At 43.4% G+C, this 15,653-nt stretch overlaps 1 protein-coding gene and 3 non-coding genes across 4 annotated transcripts; all 4 read left to right on the forward strand.

The window, feature by feature from the left end:
• Positions 1–3,902: 3,902 nt before the first annotated feature.
• On the forward strand, positions 3,903–6,619 carry cd83 (CD83 molecule). The gene is made up of 5 exons (XM_017714376.2): positions 3,903–4,076; positions 4,183–4,307; positions 5,247–5,481; positions 5,615–5,721; positions 5,885–6,619. Exons 1-5 carry the CDS (start codon positions 4,034–4,036, stop codon positions 6,029–6,031), a joined length of 657 nt encoding a protein of 218 aa, XP_017569865.1. The 5' UTR covers positions 3,903–4,033; the 3' UTR covers positions 6,032–6,619.
• Positions 6,620–13,663: 7,044 nt separating this feature from the next.
• Positions 13,664–13,745, forward strand: trnas-aga. The gene has a single exon. It is a non-coding gene; the product is annotated as a tRNA-Ser (tRNA).
• Positions 13,746–14,616: 871 nt separating this feature from the next.
• On the forward strand, positions 14,617–14,688 carry trnae-cuc. Its single transcript has one exon. It is a non-coding gene; the product is annotated as a tRNA-Glu (tRNA).
• A 416-nt stretch (positions 14,689–15,104) lies between these two features.
• Positions 15,105–15,186, forward strand: trnas-aga. Its single transcript has one exon. It is a non-coding gene; the product is annotated as a tRNA-Ser (tRNA).
• Positions 15,187–15,653: the final 467 nt, after the last annotated feature.

Here is a 15,653-nt window from a genome sequence, read left to right on the forward strand (position 1 = left end):
CACTTTCTCTCGTTCAGATTTAACGTACCACAAAACCAACCGCTCTGCCTCCACCTTGCCCTATCCACTGCCTCCTCTACTTTTACACCAGTTGCCACCCCTAATATATATATATACTTATATATATTATACATATATATACATATACATACATATACATATATATATATAAATAAATAAATAAAGGTATTTTTTATGCATATTAACATAGTGTGTAGGCTAACATTGTATAATTAAAGTTGAATCACTTCGGTGTTTCTGGAGCCATGGTGGTGAGATCTGTAGCAGTGGAACAGTCCCACCAAAGCCACTGAAAGCAGGGTACCAAGGACAGCAACACTTGCATAGAAACCTGATGATTACACAACATCAGATATGTCAGCCCTCTATGTGTAAATATATGAAACCCAAACCCTTAAAAAATTTTATGCTTTCTCAACAAAAATAAAAATGTTCAGATTTGATTATTTGTCCTGTCTTTCTCAAATTCGTTTTGCCTACTAAACGAATGAAATCCAGCCACTTTTCTGAATTTTGATTTTTCAGCAGGATATAAGCAACTTATGAAGTTTTTAAATAGCACTGTATTTGACAGTTCAATATTACCATAGCGTGCTCTGTTCTTGGGCTGAATTTGTGGCGAAGGGTTGATGCCTACAACGAAGTATCACAAAGAGAATAACCAATTAAAACTGGCTTGGCTGTACCACATTATGAAGAATGAATATGTAAGTATGTGCATATTTATGCATGTATGTATATATCCATTTAATATCTTACCTTTAAAATGAATCCGATATTCAGTCATATAATCCTTTGAAAATAAAATTAGAAGAATGAATTTAAGATCTGCATTTATCACATGTGTAATTATAATCACTAATGGGGAAAAGAAATTCCTTACCTCCACACATAAAATGGTCAGTGTGATATTGACGCACTTGCTGACAACAATTTCACCCACAGTCACCTGACTGCATGGTCTGTGGCACTCAGCACTTCCGTTCCAGATTCTTCCTATGGGCTGAGGGAAGCAAAACATCATACAGGGTAAATAAGGCACAGTACTCTGGATCAATGTTAGACTATCTGTTTTGCACTCTATGAATTTAACATTACTCGTCATAAGCAAAGAACCTGGCAGAGCTGAAATGAAAACAGTGTCTTGCTTTACTCACGCTGCTCCCAATACTCCAAATCTGTTCACAGTCCTCGGCCAGTCTTGCATGCTCAGACGTTAGACTTTGCAGACCTCCAGCACACGGGTAATTTTCATATATTTCTGGCACTGACATGGACACCACTACAGAGAAAACACAACAAAGAAAAAGGATTAACTGTCAGTAAAAACATGCCTTCCTCAAAAGCACATAGAGTGAACTCCACACTAAGTGCCATCAAACAGTTCTCAGAGTAACAGAAGCTTGTTAGGACCCTCAAGACCTCTCTTTAAAATTAAAGGTGCCAAATGGGTTCATTAATTTCCTAAGTAATCACTCAGTGGATGATTTAAAGCAGTGGTTCCCATCTCTGGTCCAGGAGAACCCCCTGATCCAACGTACCTAATTTGAAAGCCCTTCCTGAGCTGAAGTGGGAGTTTTAGAGCAGGAAAACACACAGATGCACAGAGCAGGAGGTACTCAAAAACCTGTGATTTAAAGGGGACTCCAGCAATGTTTAACCTAATTAGATCATGCGGTTCACAGATAAAATAGAAAACCTGTTCACCAAAAACACACCAGACAACAGCTGGTAATGCATTTCAAGCAGAGATGGATTTATGGTGTCATAAGGCCCCTGGGCACAAGCACTGAACAAAAAAAAATTATAATAAGCACATAGACCTGACAACTCACTTTAATAAAGCACTTACATGCACTTCAAACTGCACTGGGAAAAAAATGTAACGCAAAAAATGATTCTCAAGGAACGTGTACTACCATAATAATAATATAGTAATAACAATAGTAATAATAGTAATATTTCTACACGTTTGGTGTTAGGTTGCTTTAAATTAGTTTTAATATGGTAGCAGGGCACTATTTTATTTTTTTTTTGTCGTTACATGATCAAGGGCTATCCCTTGTGTCTCCAAATTGGTCACTTTACACAAGGAAACTTTCTTAACTTGTAACGGAAGTTAAATAAAGGGTTTCTGACACATTGATCTGTTCATCACGCAACTGGGTTTTCAAATTATGGAGAAAGTAAGAAGAAAAACAGTTTTGTGCGACAGCAACAATATTTATTTATTACTTCAACAATTTACAATGATCAAAACGTAGCTTTAGAAGACATTTTATTAAGTCCCTGCATACAGTCCTCTGAAGAATCTGAATCTGCCTTTCTGCTTCATAATAAAAGGAAATCTTCACTTTGTTGCTCAAACACCAGAGTGCACACTTTAAAAACATGGTCCCTCAACGGTTCTCTAGTAAAGGCAACGGCTGTATTTATAACCATGAATTCTGTATAGAACCGTTTCATTCCAAAGTTCTTCAAAATGATGGAGACTGTGTTGTATATAGTGCTGTATAGGACTGTTTACAACACATTCTCCATCAACCTGAAGAACCACTTCACCATGTGAAGAACCATGTAAGCATCAAGATAAGATAAGATGCCTTTACTGTCTTTGCAGTGTACAACCGAATTGAGCAGCTACCCAACGGCACTTTACACACAAAATAATTAAACACACGGCTAAAATATATAAAGTGTAGATTTAAGAAATAGTATATACATAAATACAAAGAAAAGGACCATAAAACTATATATTCTGAACAGACAGTAGATACAGACAGGTGAGGTAGCGGTTAGTTATTGCACATTCCTATTAAATAGCTCCCTAAAGCTATATAATATTGCACATGTTAAGAATTACTGCACAGAACGAATATAGAATATAGAATATAGAATATAGATCACACACTCGAGAACAAATAGTGCAGTGAATAATGAACAGAATTCTACACAGTTCAACAACTGTAGACCTGGGCTGCCCCAACACCGTGAAAGCGGTTCCGTCTGCAGACTGACACGGGCTGTGAGGGGATTCCCGAGGAGTTCCCCAACGGTGAAGGGAAATTTACGAGGAATTCAGTGCGGAAGGACAACGTGTTTACAAACAAGGCTGTAAAAGGGAAGCTAAAGCTGTTCTATACACGCACATTAAACAGCATCGTGAACATTTCCCAGGAAAACGAAGTCGCTTTAGTCTGAATGCGGAAGCTCACTACGTCGTAGTGAGAAAATGACATAGGCTCAGTCTCAAATCGCTCCATTAGCCCTACATAGTGCACTGCATACGTCACGAAGACCACGGCTTTTACACCGGAACAGTGCACTGTTAGACACGGAGGCGTGCAGCCTATCTCTGAATGCAGGCGCCTTTATATTAGACATGTAATCCACTCTTTGTGTGTATATCAGTTATTTCGTGACCTACATTCTGTGTGGTGGGCCATGAGAAACTGCTCCGGTCGCTGACTGGAGGAGTGCGGAATGCTTGCCAGTCCAAATCAAGGACCGCAGAGCTCGTTTGAGTGGCAAAAACTTTCTGCCCCGCAATAGCGAACAAAATAAAAACATAAGAACCGAAACGTCCCCCACGCAACTCGTGCGTTCCCTGACGGGCTATTTCCTCAGCGTTCACAGGGAAATCAGAGGCTCGCGAGACGTCTGTATCGTCTCAAGCAGTGAATGAAGCTGTGAGGGAGTCCAACGCGGCACAGCGAGCTAACCGGACCCGCCGGGCGTGTTTTGCGGATGTCGACTTTGTCGGAGTAAACATGCAAACGATGGAAACAACTTACCATGTTGGAAAACAGTGGCTGTAAATAACACGACGAAGACGAAACGAACCATGGCGGTCATCAAACGGTCCTGAATCTCGGCTAGATCACCTGACGTGAGCTCCTCCCGCGCGTGGGCGTGCACGTGCGGTCATACAGTCTGGGGGGATTCCACCTTTCACTTTCAGCCCCGTGATATAAACACGGCAACTGTCAGACTTCTCCATCGGCGCCTAACGATGCACTACACTGGAGTACTGAGCCTGTTTCTCCTCTCACTCGGTAAGACCGGCTGCTGTTCTTGAGCATCCTTTGACTCCGGCTAGCAGGAGTCGCTCTTCTGTCCTGTTTCCACACCGGCGTGATTTCTAACTGAATGTGTCCGCAGCTGTCCGAGAGCACAGCGCCAGCGGGGAGCATGAAGCGCTGTCCGTCTGCGGGGGGGACGCAGTTTTGCGCTGTTTGGCAGCGACTGAGCCCGGTGTGCGCTACCAGTCTGTCATATGGTACAAGGTAGGACATGTGTAACTCATTTGAGCTGAGATAAAACATGAAGAAAGCTGAGGGTAGGGCAGTAGTGATCATCAGGGCTCAGGGACTATGGCTGTTCCAGTTCTTTGAACAGTCATTAAGGAATAAAGCCCTGAGGTTATATCAAACTTACTTTTTACTTGTCTTAGGTAAAAACAAACTGATCTGTTTTGTATGCTTTGGACAGCCCTTTGTGTGGTGATTCTTTATGAAGTGATTCTAACCAGATCTATCAATTAATTATAAATACATTACATTACATTTATATATGTCTTGTCCTAAGTGAGGAAAATCATTGATGACACTTATGAAGAACTGTGAAACCACCTAGTATCCACAGAATAAGACATGATAACAGTTAGCTGTGCTGCTAGTGAGTTGGAAGGATGACCGGGATGAATGTAGGCAATGTCCTATTCAGTGTTGTTGGTGTCTGGTGATGTAGATGTGGGCAGTGTTTTAAAAAGATGCTGTGAGTGGCCTTAGTTACCTCAAAGAAATGCATGTGCTACCCTTTGCTTTGAACCGGCTATACAAAGAATGATCAAACAGTTCTGTCAAGAGTGGAGATACTTCAGGGAGCAGTCCTGTTGTACTGCTGGCAGTAACATACAGAGTCTTTTCTCTCAATATCATGCTTGATTCAGGTGAAAAGGGGGGGTTGAGCTTAACTGTACCTCGGCAATGCCGACCACTCCAGGACTGAGACTGGGAAACGTTGCTTTAGACTATTCAACCGGATGAATCAGAAGTGATAGCAGAAGTTGACTGATGTAATACTGTTTTCAAATGTAACTGGTCATGTGCTTGTGATCTGGAAAGAGTCTAGGCCTGGAATTAACCAGTTTTGTTAGTGTAGACTCTTAAGGCCAATAAAGTGACGTTCCCTTCATAACTGATTGACTTGTTTTCATTTCACAGGTCAGCGAGGCTCCCTCTCACAAGTTAACTGGTCTAGTGCTGAAGAGGCTGACACAAAATAACGGCACTATTCAAAGATACAGAGGTTTGATGCGGGAGGTGGAGCTGCTGGAGGGTTCACAGAGCCTTCTCCTGCCCAACGTGACTGTGGAGGATGCTGGGACATACCTCTGCTTTCTCTCCGCTCCTCTCGGCCATCAGAACCAGCAGAGAGAGATTCACCTCAGGGTCTATGGTAAGTGTAAACACATTTAAATGTATAAAGTGGCAACAGCTAATTAAATCCTATGTACTGGGTGTACTTGATATACAAAAACAACTTGAGTCAAATCTTATTTCATCCAGATGTTTCGTTTTGTCTTCCTCAGAACAACCCAAAGATGACGCAGGAAAATATGAAGAAAGTGATACATTTTATCTGGTGCTGGCCATCACTTTACTTATAGCAGCACTGCTGATGTTCTATGTTAGTTATGTAAGTAATCCTGTTTTGTCTTTCTGCCATGGCCTGTAGTGTCAGTATAAGGAAATCAGATAGACGTTTTACGTTCTAATACCTTAATTAACTTAATTAACAGATCAAGACCAATGTATTTCTACTGATCAGGCTGTTAATGTTAAACACTATTATTTTGCAGATTTGTCTAAGGAATACACTAATCAGCCACAAAGACAAGTTCTCAAAAGATGCTCGACTAAAGACAACTCAGAAGATGAAGCACCTCATCGTTAGCTTGGAATCAAAAGGAGTTGTTTCGAAGATTTCAGCCCAGGAATATGTGTGACTCTGTGTGACCTCATATTCTGGTCTCAAACCGAGAAACACGTCAAAGATGGTCAGTAGAAGAAATAGTGCCTTGTTGACATTGTCTGAATGGTGAGACAATGTTCAATGCTGGAAAAGGAAGGACTGGGCTTGTCCTTACTAAGACTGTGCCTGTGCTGGTAAAGCATCTTTCAGGTGTGCGCAGTGGAGACTTTTTCGTTTGTAATTCTCATCTCAACTGATTTTAAACTATGCAAATGTATCATTTCACATACACCTGATAAGAAGATGCTTTTGTTAAAACCACATAAAACCTGTTACAGAGCAGAGAGCTCTGTAGATGGGATAAGTGATCGTTCAGATGTCATGTAGAAGCTGGAGTTTGTTAGCTTCCCACTAGCTGATCTCCGGTCTAGACTTCTCCACGCAAGCTGATCTCCGGTCTACACTTCTCCACGCAAGCTGATCTATGGTCTTCAGTCTAGACTGCTCCTCGCTAGCTGTATACAGTTATCTCTGTGAAGACAACTATGTTTTCTAGTATTTTTTTTTTCATGCAAGTGGAAAACTTTAATTTGAGGCTGTATAATTAAACTGTTTGAACAGACTATAGCATTCAGAATGACTTATTGAAATAAGTGGTGTCTGCATGTTTTTTTTTTTATTCGAAAAAGAATAATAAACTAGATGTGCATTTCCTGAAGTAACTGCAAGAGTGATTGAAAAGAGCTGCAAGTGTGTGTGTGTGTGTGTGTTTCTGTGTGTTTCTGTGTAAGTGAACAACACCTCCTTAGGTATGTGTCTGTTTGTGTGTGTGTGTGTCTGTGTGTGTGTTTGTGTGTTTCTGTGTGTTTCTGTGTTTGTGTGTGTTTCTCTGTGTGTGTGTGTGTGTGTGTGTGTTTGTGTGTTTCTGTGTTTGTGTGTGTTTCTGTGTAGGTAAAACCACCTCCTTAGGTGTGTGTGTGTGTGCATGTGTGTGAGAGGGAGAGATGTATGTGTTTGGGGGGGAGGGGGCAGGGGTCATTCAAATTAACTATCACTCTGTCATTACGCAGCTCTTAGTGGAGAAGCCTTGTTTGAGTCCGATTTGCACCCTCTGAACAAATGAGGGAAATGTTTACTCTGTTGCTTAACTGGATAGATGGTGTGAGATAAGAACCCTTGGGGATTATTTTCATGTAATGTTGTGTGTTTTGAGAAGAAAATGTCTTCTCAAATGGGGCAGTTTTCTGTGCCTAGTGCCATACAAATGCTCATATCTCTAAAGCTAATTGATAAAATGATTAGATATTTTGAGGTTTCAGAAAGGACAAGTGTCTCTACCTTTTAAAACTAAGAGTTTCTAGGTGAAAGTTTAAGGATTTTAAAGCAGATTCTGCTTTACAGTGTCTGTGAGATTGAGTGGCCTGCTGTGGCATCATCAATGTCTGTTAGAATTTGAAGTTCTGAACATTCTGCCATTCATTCTTATGGGAGGTTTTTAATTTTAAAACTTCATTTTATTAAAAACTACCATTCCGATCGACTCCAGAAATACATAGCACAAGTTACAGCGCAGAGACCTTCGAAACGCAGTTTGAACCGAGTCTGTACGTTAAGCGATTCAGGCTGTATTAATGGAAGAAGTCTTCTTCTTAGATGAAGAAGTATGAGAGATAACAACTGTTATCACTATTAATAGAGTGCTTTTTCAAGCACGCTAATAGGAGAGGGGTCTTCACCAATCTAATGCAAGTCACTTTTCCCCCCCACATGAAATCATATGACTATCAAAGTGACCACACTTTCACAGTGTGTAAAGCAGCCCAGATACCACAGTCGGACAAAGTATACAAATCATGTACTTGAGTTAAAGTAGAGATACCCAGGGTAAAATATTCCTCCAGTAAAAATAGAAGTCCTTACTCTAGACCTCAACTTGAGTAAAAGTACAAAAGTATTTGGCTTCAAATGTACTTAAGTATTGAAAGTAAAAGTACTAAAAGATTAATTCTGGCTCTGATGTCCTGTTATCATTTTTGTAACAAGACTCACTTCATTAACTCAGTTTAGGTGAAAATCCTCCAGCGTCTCTCTTGGTAAACCAGTCTTTTAATAGAACGTCATTAATTAGTGACGCTGACGTCTATTAAAATGATCGTAAGCACAAAACACTGAAGGTAAACAGTTTCCATCAGGGAGAACCGAGTGGCTCTGAAATCACTTTTACAAACAAGCAAAGTTTCAGTTTAAGATTACTTTGTAAATTAGCTACAAGTTTAATAAACACTGGCTTTAAACTCAGGATCACAATGTCACGATTAGCCCCTCCCAGTCCTGTCCATGTGTTCGTGTTTTGGTTTTGTAACTCCGCCCCTGATTGTATTCACCTGTCCCTCATTGTTACGTGTATTTAAGCCCTGTGTTTGCCCCTTGCGTTTGCCAGTCTTTGTATCTTTGTAGCTGGTCTTTGTTTGATGTCTGTTTGCTGGCTGCTCTGGTTTTTGTCATGTCTGTTTCCCGTTCCGTCCGCATCGGCTATGGATTTGCCCCTAATAAATCTCGCTTATCTCAGCGTGTGCATCCGCCTCCTCGCTCCCCCTTACACACAAATAAGTTTTCCTTTACTCTGTTGACCTGTAGGTCTCTGTTCATAAACATAAACTAACCAAAACTAATTTACTATCAAATGAAAGTGTTTGTATGAATTCAGAAAAAAAGAAACGTGTCAGTCACGACTGCATATGTGTACATATTTCTATATTGTGGTCTATTTACAGGTTAGGTTAGTTCCATTATTGGTGCTCTTGCTTTACGCTTCTTTTGTTTTGACATGTTATGTTTTTACTCCCCTGCCGGGTGACCAGGGTCCACTCTGTGTGGAGTTTGCATGTTCTCCCCGTGTCTGCGTGGGTTTCCTCCAGGTTCTCCGGTTTCCTCCCACAGTCCAAAGACATGCAGTCAGGCCAATTGGACGTGCTAAATTGCCCCAGAGTGTGAGTGTGTGAGTGACTGTCTGTGTCTGTCTGCCCTGCGATGGACTGGCGACCTGTCCAGGGTGTTTCCTGCCTTTCGCTCGAAGACTGCTGGGATAGGCTCCAGCTCCCCCCCCACCCCGCGACCCTGACGGAGAAGCGGCTTAGAAAATGGATGGATGGATGGATGGATGGATGGATGTTTTTATACACACAAAAACCAAAAGGAATGACAGATTTCTCAAAATGTAGTGGAGTAAAAAGTAAGATATTTCACTTTGAAATGTAGTGGAGTGAAAGTAAAAAGTCGCCCAAAGTGGAAAAACTTAAGTAAAGTACAGATACACGAAAAAAACTACTTAAGTACAGTAAGGTATTACAATTACTTAGTTACTGCCCACCACTGCGAGATACTGGAATTATTACTGTGAGAAAGCCTGCAGCTTTAGTTGCTTGAAACAATGTCACTGAATTGCACTCGAGTTGCACAGTACAAACCACCCTGCATCTTCAAAGTTGCGAACACACAGACGCGTTTCATTAAAAAAACAATCAAAATGATGGCACATGTCACGTGACCATATTACGTCATCTCCAGCTATTTATCGAAAACACTTGATGTTGTTTGGACATTTGAAAAGCAGATGCTCCTCACCCGCTTAGGTTTTCTTTCATTGGGTCAGTTTCCTGAGCCACAAACGTCAATTTCTCTAATCTAATGTTTCCGTAACGAGCTTGTTAAAGGGGAATTCCACCAAGTTTTCAAAATTTCTGTATAATTCAGCAGCTGAGACACAAACATTTTATAAAAACTGGTTCACTGTAGAGAAACTTACAGACTTGGATATCTTTACTGTGGGGGTCATGGAAACGAGGAGTCCCGGTATATAAAAGACATAAGTCATTTTATTTATTATCCAAATGCACGTCTTCTGGGGTTTTATGTAAAGTTGATGATGGTAAAGTCATAAATGTGAAAAAAAGAGTTTTATTGGGACTATTTTACCTTAGAACACACATATGTATCCTTCCACCACAAATGGGTTAAAATACATTGATAAAAAATAGTTTTAAACTAAAACTTTATCACAAAACTACAATTTCTCAGGCATTAGGTATCACCACCACTGTGAATGCCTATGACTCAGTGTGTTTCTCTGTTAGGAGCACTTCACACCAAACCACTCTGAATGACTCAGTTTAATCTTAGGCATTAATTATGCAGAGATGATGAAAAATCGGTGGAGTTTCCCCTTTAACTAAAGGGACTAACACTAACAGCTGTTTAAACTGCTGCTCCTGTTTATTCTTCTTTATTAACCTCCTGTCACCATGATTAACATTTCTGTATTATTAACATTGACCTCCCTCAAACCTGTCACTGACTGTCGCAGCGCTAATCACTGACTGTCGCAGCGCTGGAAACTCTCTGGTGCCACCTTCTCTAGATTGACAAAGCACTTCTTGTAAGTCGCTCTGGATAAGAGCGTCTGCTAAATGCTGTAAATGAAAATGAAATTAATGAAATGAACCACCTCAACTGGCTCTTCTCGACATCAAGAAGCAGCAGCTCTACTCCGAGTCCCTCCCGGATGACCGAACTTCTCAGCCTATCTCTAAGGGAGAGTCCAGACACCCTGCGGAGGAAACTCATTTCGGCCGCATGTATTCGCGATCTTATTCTTTCGGTCATTACCCAAAGCTCATGACCATAGGTCAGGGTAGGAACGTAGATCGACCTCAGCTCTTTCTTTACCACAACAGACCGGTAAAGAGCCCGCATCACTGCTGACCCAGCACCAATCCGCCTGTCAACCTCCCGCTCCCTTGTACCATCACTCGTGAACAAGACCCCGAGATACTTAAACTCCTCCACTTGAGGTAAGAGCTTATCCCAGAACCAAAGAGGGCTCCCCACCCTTTTCTGCCTGAGAACCATGGTCTCGGATTTAGAGGTACTGATTCTCATCCCAGCCGCTTCACACTGGGCTGCAAACCGATCCAGCGAAAGCTGAAGTTCACGGCCTGATGTCCCCAATAGGAATACATCATCTGCAAACAGCAGCGATGTAACCTTGAGGTCACCAAACCGGACACCCTCTGTTCCCTGACTGCGCCTAGAAATTCTATCCATAAAAATGATGAATAGAATCGGTGACAAAGGGCAGCCCTGACGGAGTCCAACTCTCACTGGGAACGAGTCTGACTTACTGCCGGCCATGCGAACCAAGCTTCTGCTTTGTTTGTACAGGGCCTGAATGGCTCGTAGCAAAGAGCCATGTACCCCGTACTCCTGAAGCACCTCCCACAGAATACCCCAGGGAACACAGTCGATTGCCTTCTCCAGATCCACAAAGCACATGTGGACTGGTTGGGCAAACTCGCATGAGCCCTCCAGAATCCTGGAGAGGGTGAAGAGTTGGTCCAGTGTTCCACGACCAGGGCGGAACCCGCACTGCTCCTCCTGAATCCGAGGTTCGACTATAAGCCGGACTCTCTTCTCCATGTATCCCTGCATAGACCTTACCAGGGAGGCTGAGGAGTGTGATTCCCCTGTAGTTGGAACAAACCCTCCGGTCCCGTTTTTTAAAAAGAGGCACCACCACCCCAGTCTGCCAATCCAGTGGCACCGCCCCCGATGTCCACGCAATGTTGAAAAGGCGTGTCAGCCAAGACAGCCCCACAACATCCAGAGCCTTGAAGAACTCGGGACGGATCTCATCCACCCCTGGAGCCTTGCCACCAAGGAGCTTTTTAACTACCTTAATGACTTCGGCCTCAGTAATGGACAAGCCTATTCCCATAGCTCCAGACTCTGCCTCCTCACTGGAGAATGTGTTGGTGGGATTGAGAAAGTGCTCAAAGTATTCCTTCCACCGCCCAATGACGTCTTCAGTGGAAGTCAGCAGCACACCATCTCCACTATATACAGTGTTAGTGGCACACTGCTTTCCCCTTCTGAGTCGCCTGACGGTTTGCCAGAATCTTTTCGGAGCCGACTTAAAGTCACTTTCCAAGGCCTCACCAAACTCCTCCCACACCCGAGTTTTTGCCTTGGCGATGACTGAAGCCGCAGATCGCTTGGCCTGTCGATACCTGCCAGCTGCCTCTGGTGTCCCACAGGCCAACCATGCCCGGTAGGACTCCTTCTTCAGCTTGACGGCATCTCTCACCTGGTTCGAGGATTACCGCCCCGACAGGCATCAACTACCTTGCGGCCACAGCTACAGTCAGCCACTTCAACAATGGAGGAGCGGAACATTCCTCCCAATCACACCCCTCCAGGTCACACTGTCATTGCCCACGTGAGTGTTGAAGTCCCCCAGTAGGACAATAGAGTCTGCAGGAGGAGCACTTTCAAGCATCCTTCCCAAGGACTCTAAGAAGGCTGGGTACTCTGAACTGCTGTTCGGTGCATAAGCACAGACAGCAGTCAGGACCCGTTCCCCAACCCGAAGGCGTAGGGAAGCTACCCTCTCGTCCACCGGAGAAAACCCCAACATACAGGCACCGAGTTGAGGGGCTTTTAGAAAGCCCACACCTGCCCGCCGCCTCTCACCATGGGCAACCTCAGAAAAGAATAAAGTCCAGCCCCTGTCAAGGAGATTGGACCCAGAGCCCCGGCTGTGTGTTGAGGTGAGCCTGACTATATCTAGCCGGTATCTCTCAACTCCAACTCACCAACTCAGGCTCCTTCCCCGCCAGTGAGGTAACATTCCAAGTTCCAAAAGCCAGTTTCAGCAACCGAGGATCAGAACGCCAAGGCCCACACCTTTGGACACTGCCTGATCCACAAAGCACCGAACTCCTACTACTGCCCCTCCCATTGGTGGTGGGTCGATGGGAGGGCGGACTCATGTAACCCCTTCGGGCTGGGCCCGGCCGGGCACCATGAGTTAATGCCCAGCCACCAGATGTTCGCTGGCGAGCCCCTCCCCCAGGCCTGGCTCCAGGGTGGGGCCCCGGTAACCCTGATCTGGGCAGGGTACACAATTCTCGTTCTTTCATTATTTTCATAGGGGGAATTTTGGATCACTCTTTGTCTGACCTGACACCTAGGGCCAGTTTGCCATGGGAGACCCTACCAGGAGCTTTGCTCCAGACAGCATAGCTCCTAGGATCATTCAAGCATGCAAACCCCTCCACCACGATAAGGAGGATCCATGGAGAGGTCATTTTATTTCCATTAGTTATATTTATAGTGAATTCTTCCGCTCATTTCTGCAATCACAGCTGGACACTACCTGCCTGTCTGTGTACTGACCCCTTCCTGTTGTGACAAGTGTGCATTGTCCCCAAGTTGGAATAGTTTTCACAGGTCACATAATTGATTCTGTCTCTTTCTGACACACTGAAATAATGACTTATAAGGTTTAAAGTTTAAAGAAGTTTTTTGTTTGTTTTTATTTTTTTTATTAAAGAGCCAATATCTTGCAGTCTTGTATTTTTTTTCCCTTACGTTTGTGAGTTTACCAACTCAGTCAGAATTTTAACATGACCATTTTCCAATCTCTCAGAACAGGCTGCTTTTGTTACTGTGCCTTTAAGACTCATATATGAAATTAACCTCTCTTTGGCTGATTCATGTTGAGCCTCATTCAAAAAGCAGCCCATGCTTTAATATACCTGGTAACTTTTTCACCAAGTCGCTATGTCACATGACAGTCACAGGACGTCTTCTCGGCTGCGTTGTCCATGTTGTCGTGGCCGAGTGGTTAAGGCGATGGACTAGAAATCCATTGGGGTCTCCCCGCGCAGGTTCGAATCCTGCCGACAACGGCACACTTTTGCAGTTGGCAGGAAAACATGGGTCTGTGATCGGGAACCGACCTGACCGAACTCAGAACCGCTTTAGTTGGTGAGCACTTTCACATCGGGTTGCTGTTCACTTGTATTTCGTTTTAGGTAGAACTTATCTGTACTTAGAAAAACTACTTTCCCGTAAACAATACGGGCATTTAATGCTGCCTTTTCACCGTATATGACACACTGGTGTCCGAAGTGGGACATCGCCACCGAAGCCACACGTTAATATTGTTGACGATGTTACGCCAGGTTCACCACCACTGTAAAGTTTCTCTACAACTCGCCATTTCACATCAAACCGCTCTGAATTACTTTGGTTACATTTGGAACGAACGAATTATGTAGAATTCCGGAAGATTGGGTGGAATTTCTCTGTAAAGCACATTCCCAGAGTAGCACGCCTTCAGTTTCACGAGCAGAAAAATTAGGAAGCTGATGCCAGCTCTCAAAAGCACAAAAAATCATTTGCGCCCCCTGGTGCATAAACACAGAAAAGTCCACCTTCGCTCAGTTAAGGAGACAGTGAGCAGTCCTCCTCAGGACTGTGGGAGTGGAGTAAAGCGGGCAATAAAAGAAAAAAATTAACGAAAGATTTCTGAACCTTTATTAAATAATGAGCGACTTCTTAACATATTATCACCAGTGCACATGAAACACTGCTTTTCCAAATATCTGAACCGAGAAGGCGTCTCTTATATGTGGGCTTTTACAGAAGACCTCAGCAGCGGTGCAAACCAACTAACGTCTTGTCAGTCAAGCCAGATTACCTGTTAGTTAACAGTTAATGTAAAATATGTAAATATCGTCTCACTGATCAGTCTGTTGCAGTGATAATACTTCCGGCTCCCTGGTGGTCTAGTGGTTAGGATTCGGCGCTCTCACCGCCGCGGCCCGGGTTCGATTCCCGGTCAGGGAACAAACGTTTTGACGAAAGACTCTTCTTCTTCTTTCGGCTGCTCCCTTTAGGGGTCGCCACAGCGGATCATCTGCCCCCATCTTGCCCTATCCACTGCCTCCTCTACTTTTACACCAATTTTGACGAAAGACACTTTTTTTAAACCACGGATCATTCAGTCTAACGCAAAGTATACAGGGGTCTGTGTAGTAACGTGCTGCCCCCGCAGCAGCGATAAATAAATGAAGAGTTTAACTCCAGAACGTACGCCGTTTTGTAACACCTTTGGATATAACAGCTGACGCGCAATGAAAAACACACTTCCATTTCTCTGTTAAAGGGGACATTACTCATAACATAGCACAAAACTAGTATTTAAAACCAAGTCGCTATGTCACATGACAGTCACAGGACGTCTTCTCGGCAGCGTTGTCCATGTTGTCGTGGCCGAGTGGTTAAGGCGATGGACTAGAAATCCATTGGGGTCTCCCCGCGCAGGTTCGAATCCTGCCGACAACGGCACACTTTTGCAGTTGGCAGGAAAACATGGGTCTGTGATCGGGAACCGACCTGACCGAACTCAGAACCGCTTTAGTTGGTGAGCACTTTCACATCGGGTTGCTGTTCACTTGTATTTCGTTTTAGGTAGAACTTATCTGTACTTAGAAAAACTACTTTCCCGTAAACAATACAACTTGATCTGGAAATATTGCATATAATGGCGTTGTAATAATAATAATAATAATAATAATAATAATAATAAGCTCTCTTTCGCTCCTCAACATGCACGTGACACGCATCTTTGTGTTGTGACCGTGGTGTTATGTCACTACGGGGTTTCTATGGTGACAGCTCCTTCCTCGGCCTTTATCCATTCCAGCAGCCTCCCTTGATTCGCTGCCTACAACCTTATCTGTGTGTGACGAAGTGTATGAAGAAAACAAACTCAGTTTAAAGACCTAAATAAGCTGGAGCTGAATAACTGT

This window comes from Pygocentrus nattereri, chromosome 3, assembly GCF_015220715.1.
Source record: "Pygocentrus nattereri isolate fPygNat1 chromosome 3, fPygNat1.pri, whole genome shotgun sequence".
Taxonomy (NCBI): domain Eukaryota; kingdom Metazoa; phylum Chordata; class Actinopteri; order Characiformes; family Serrasalmidae; genus Pygocentrus; species Pygocentrus nattereri.

What these genes read in the sequence shown, in the direction of transcription:
- cd83 (XM_017714376.2), top strand. Translation starts at nt 4,034, where the DNA reads ATGCACTACACTGGAGTACTGAGCCTGTTTCTCCTCTCACTCG. An exon ending in CCTGTTTCTCCTCTCACTCG is followed by an intron (nt 4,077 to 4,182) that starts GTAAGACCGGCT and finishes ATGTGTCCGCAG; the next exon opens with CTGTCCGAGAGCACAGCGCC. An exon ending in GATTCACCTCAGGGTCTATG is followed by an intron (nt 5,482 to 5,614) that starts GTAAGTGTAAAC and finishes TGTCTTCCTCAG; the next exon opens with AACAACCCAAAGATGACGCA.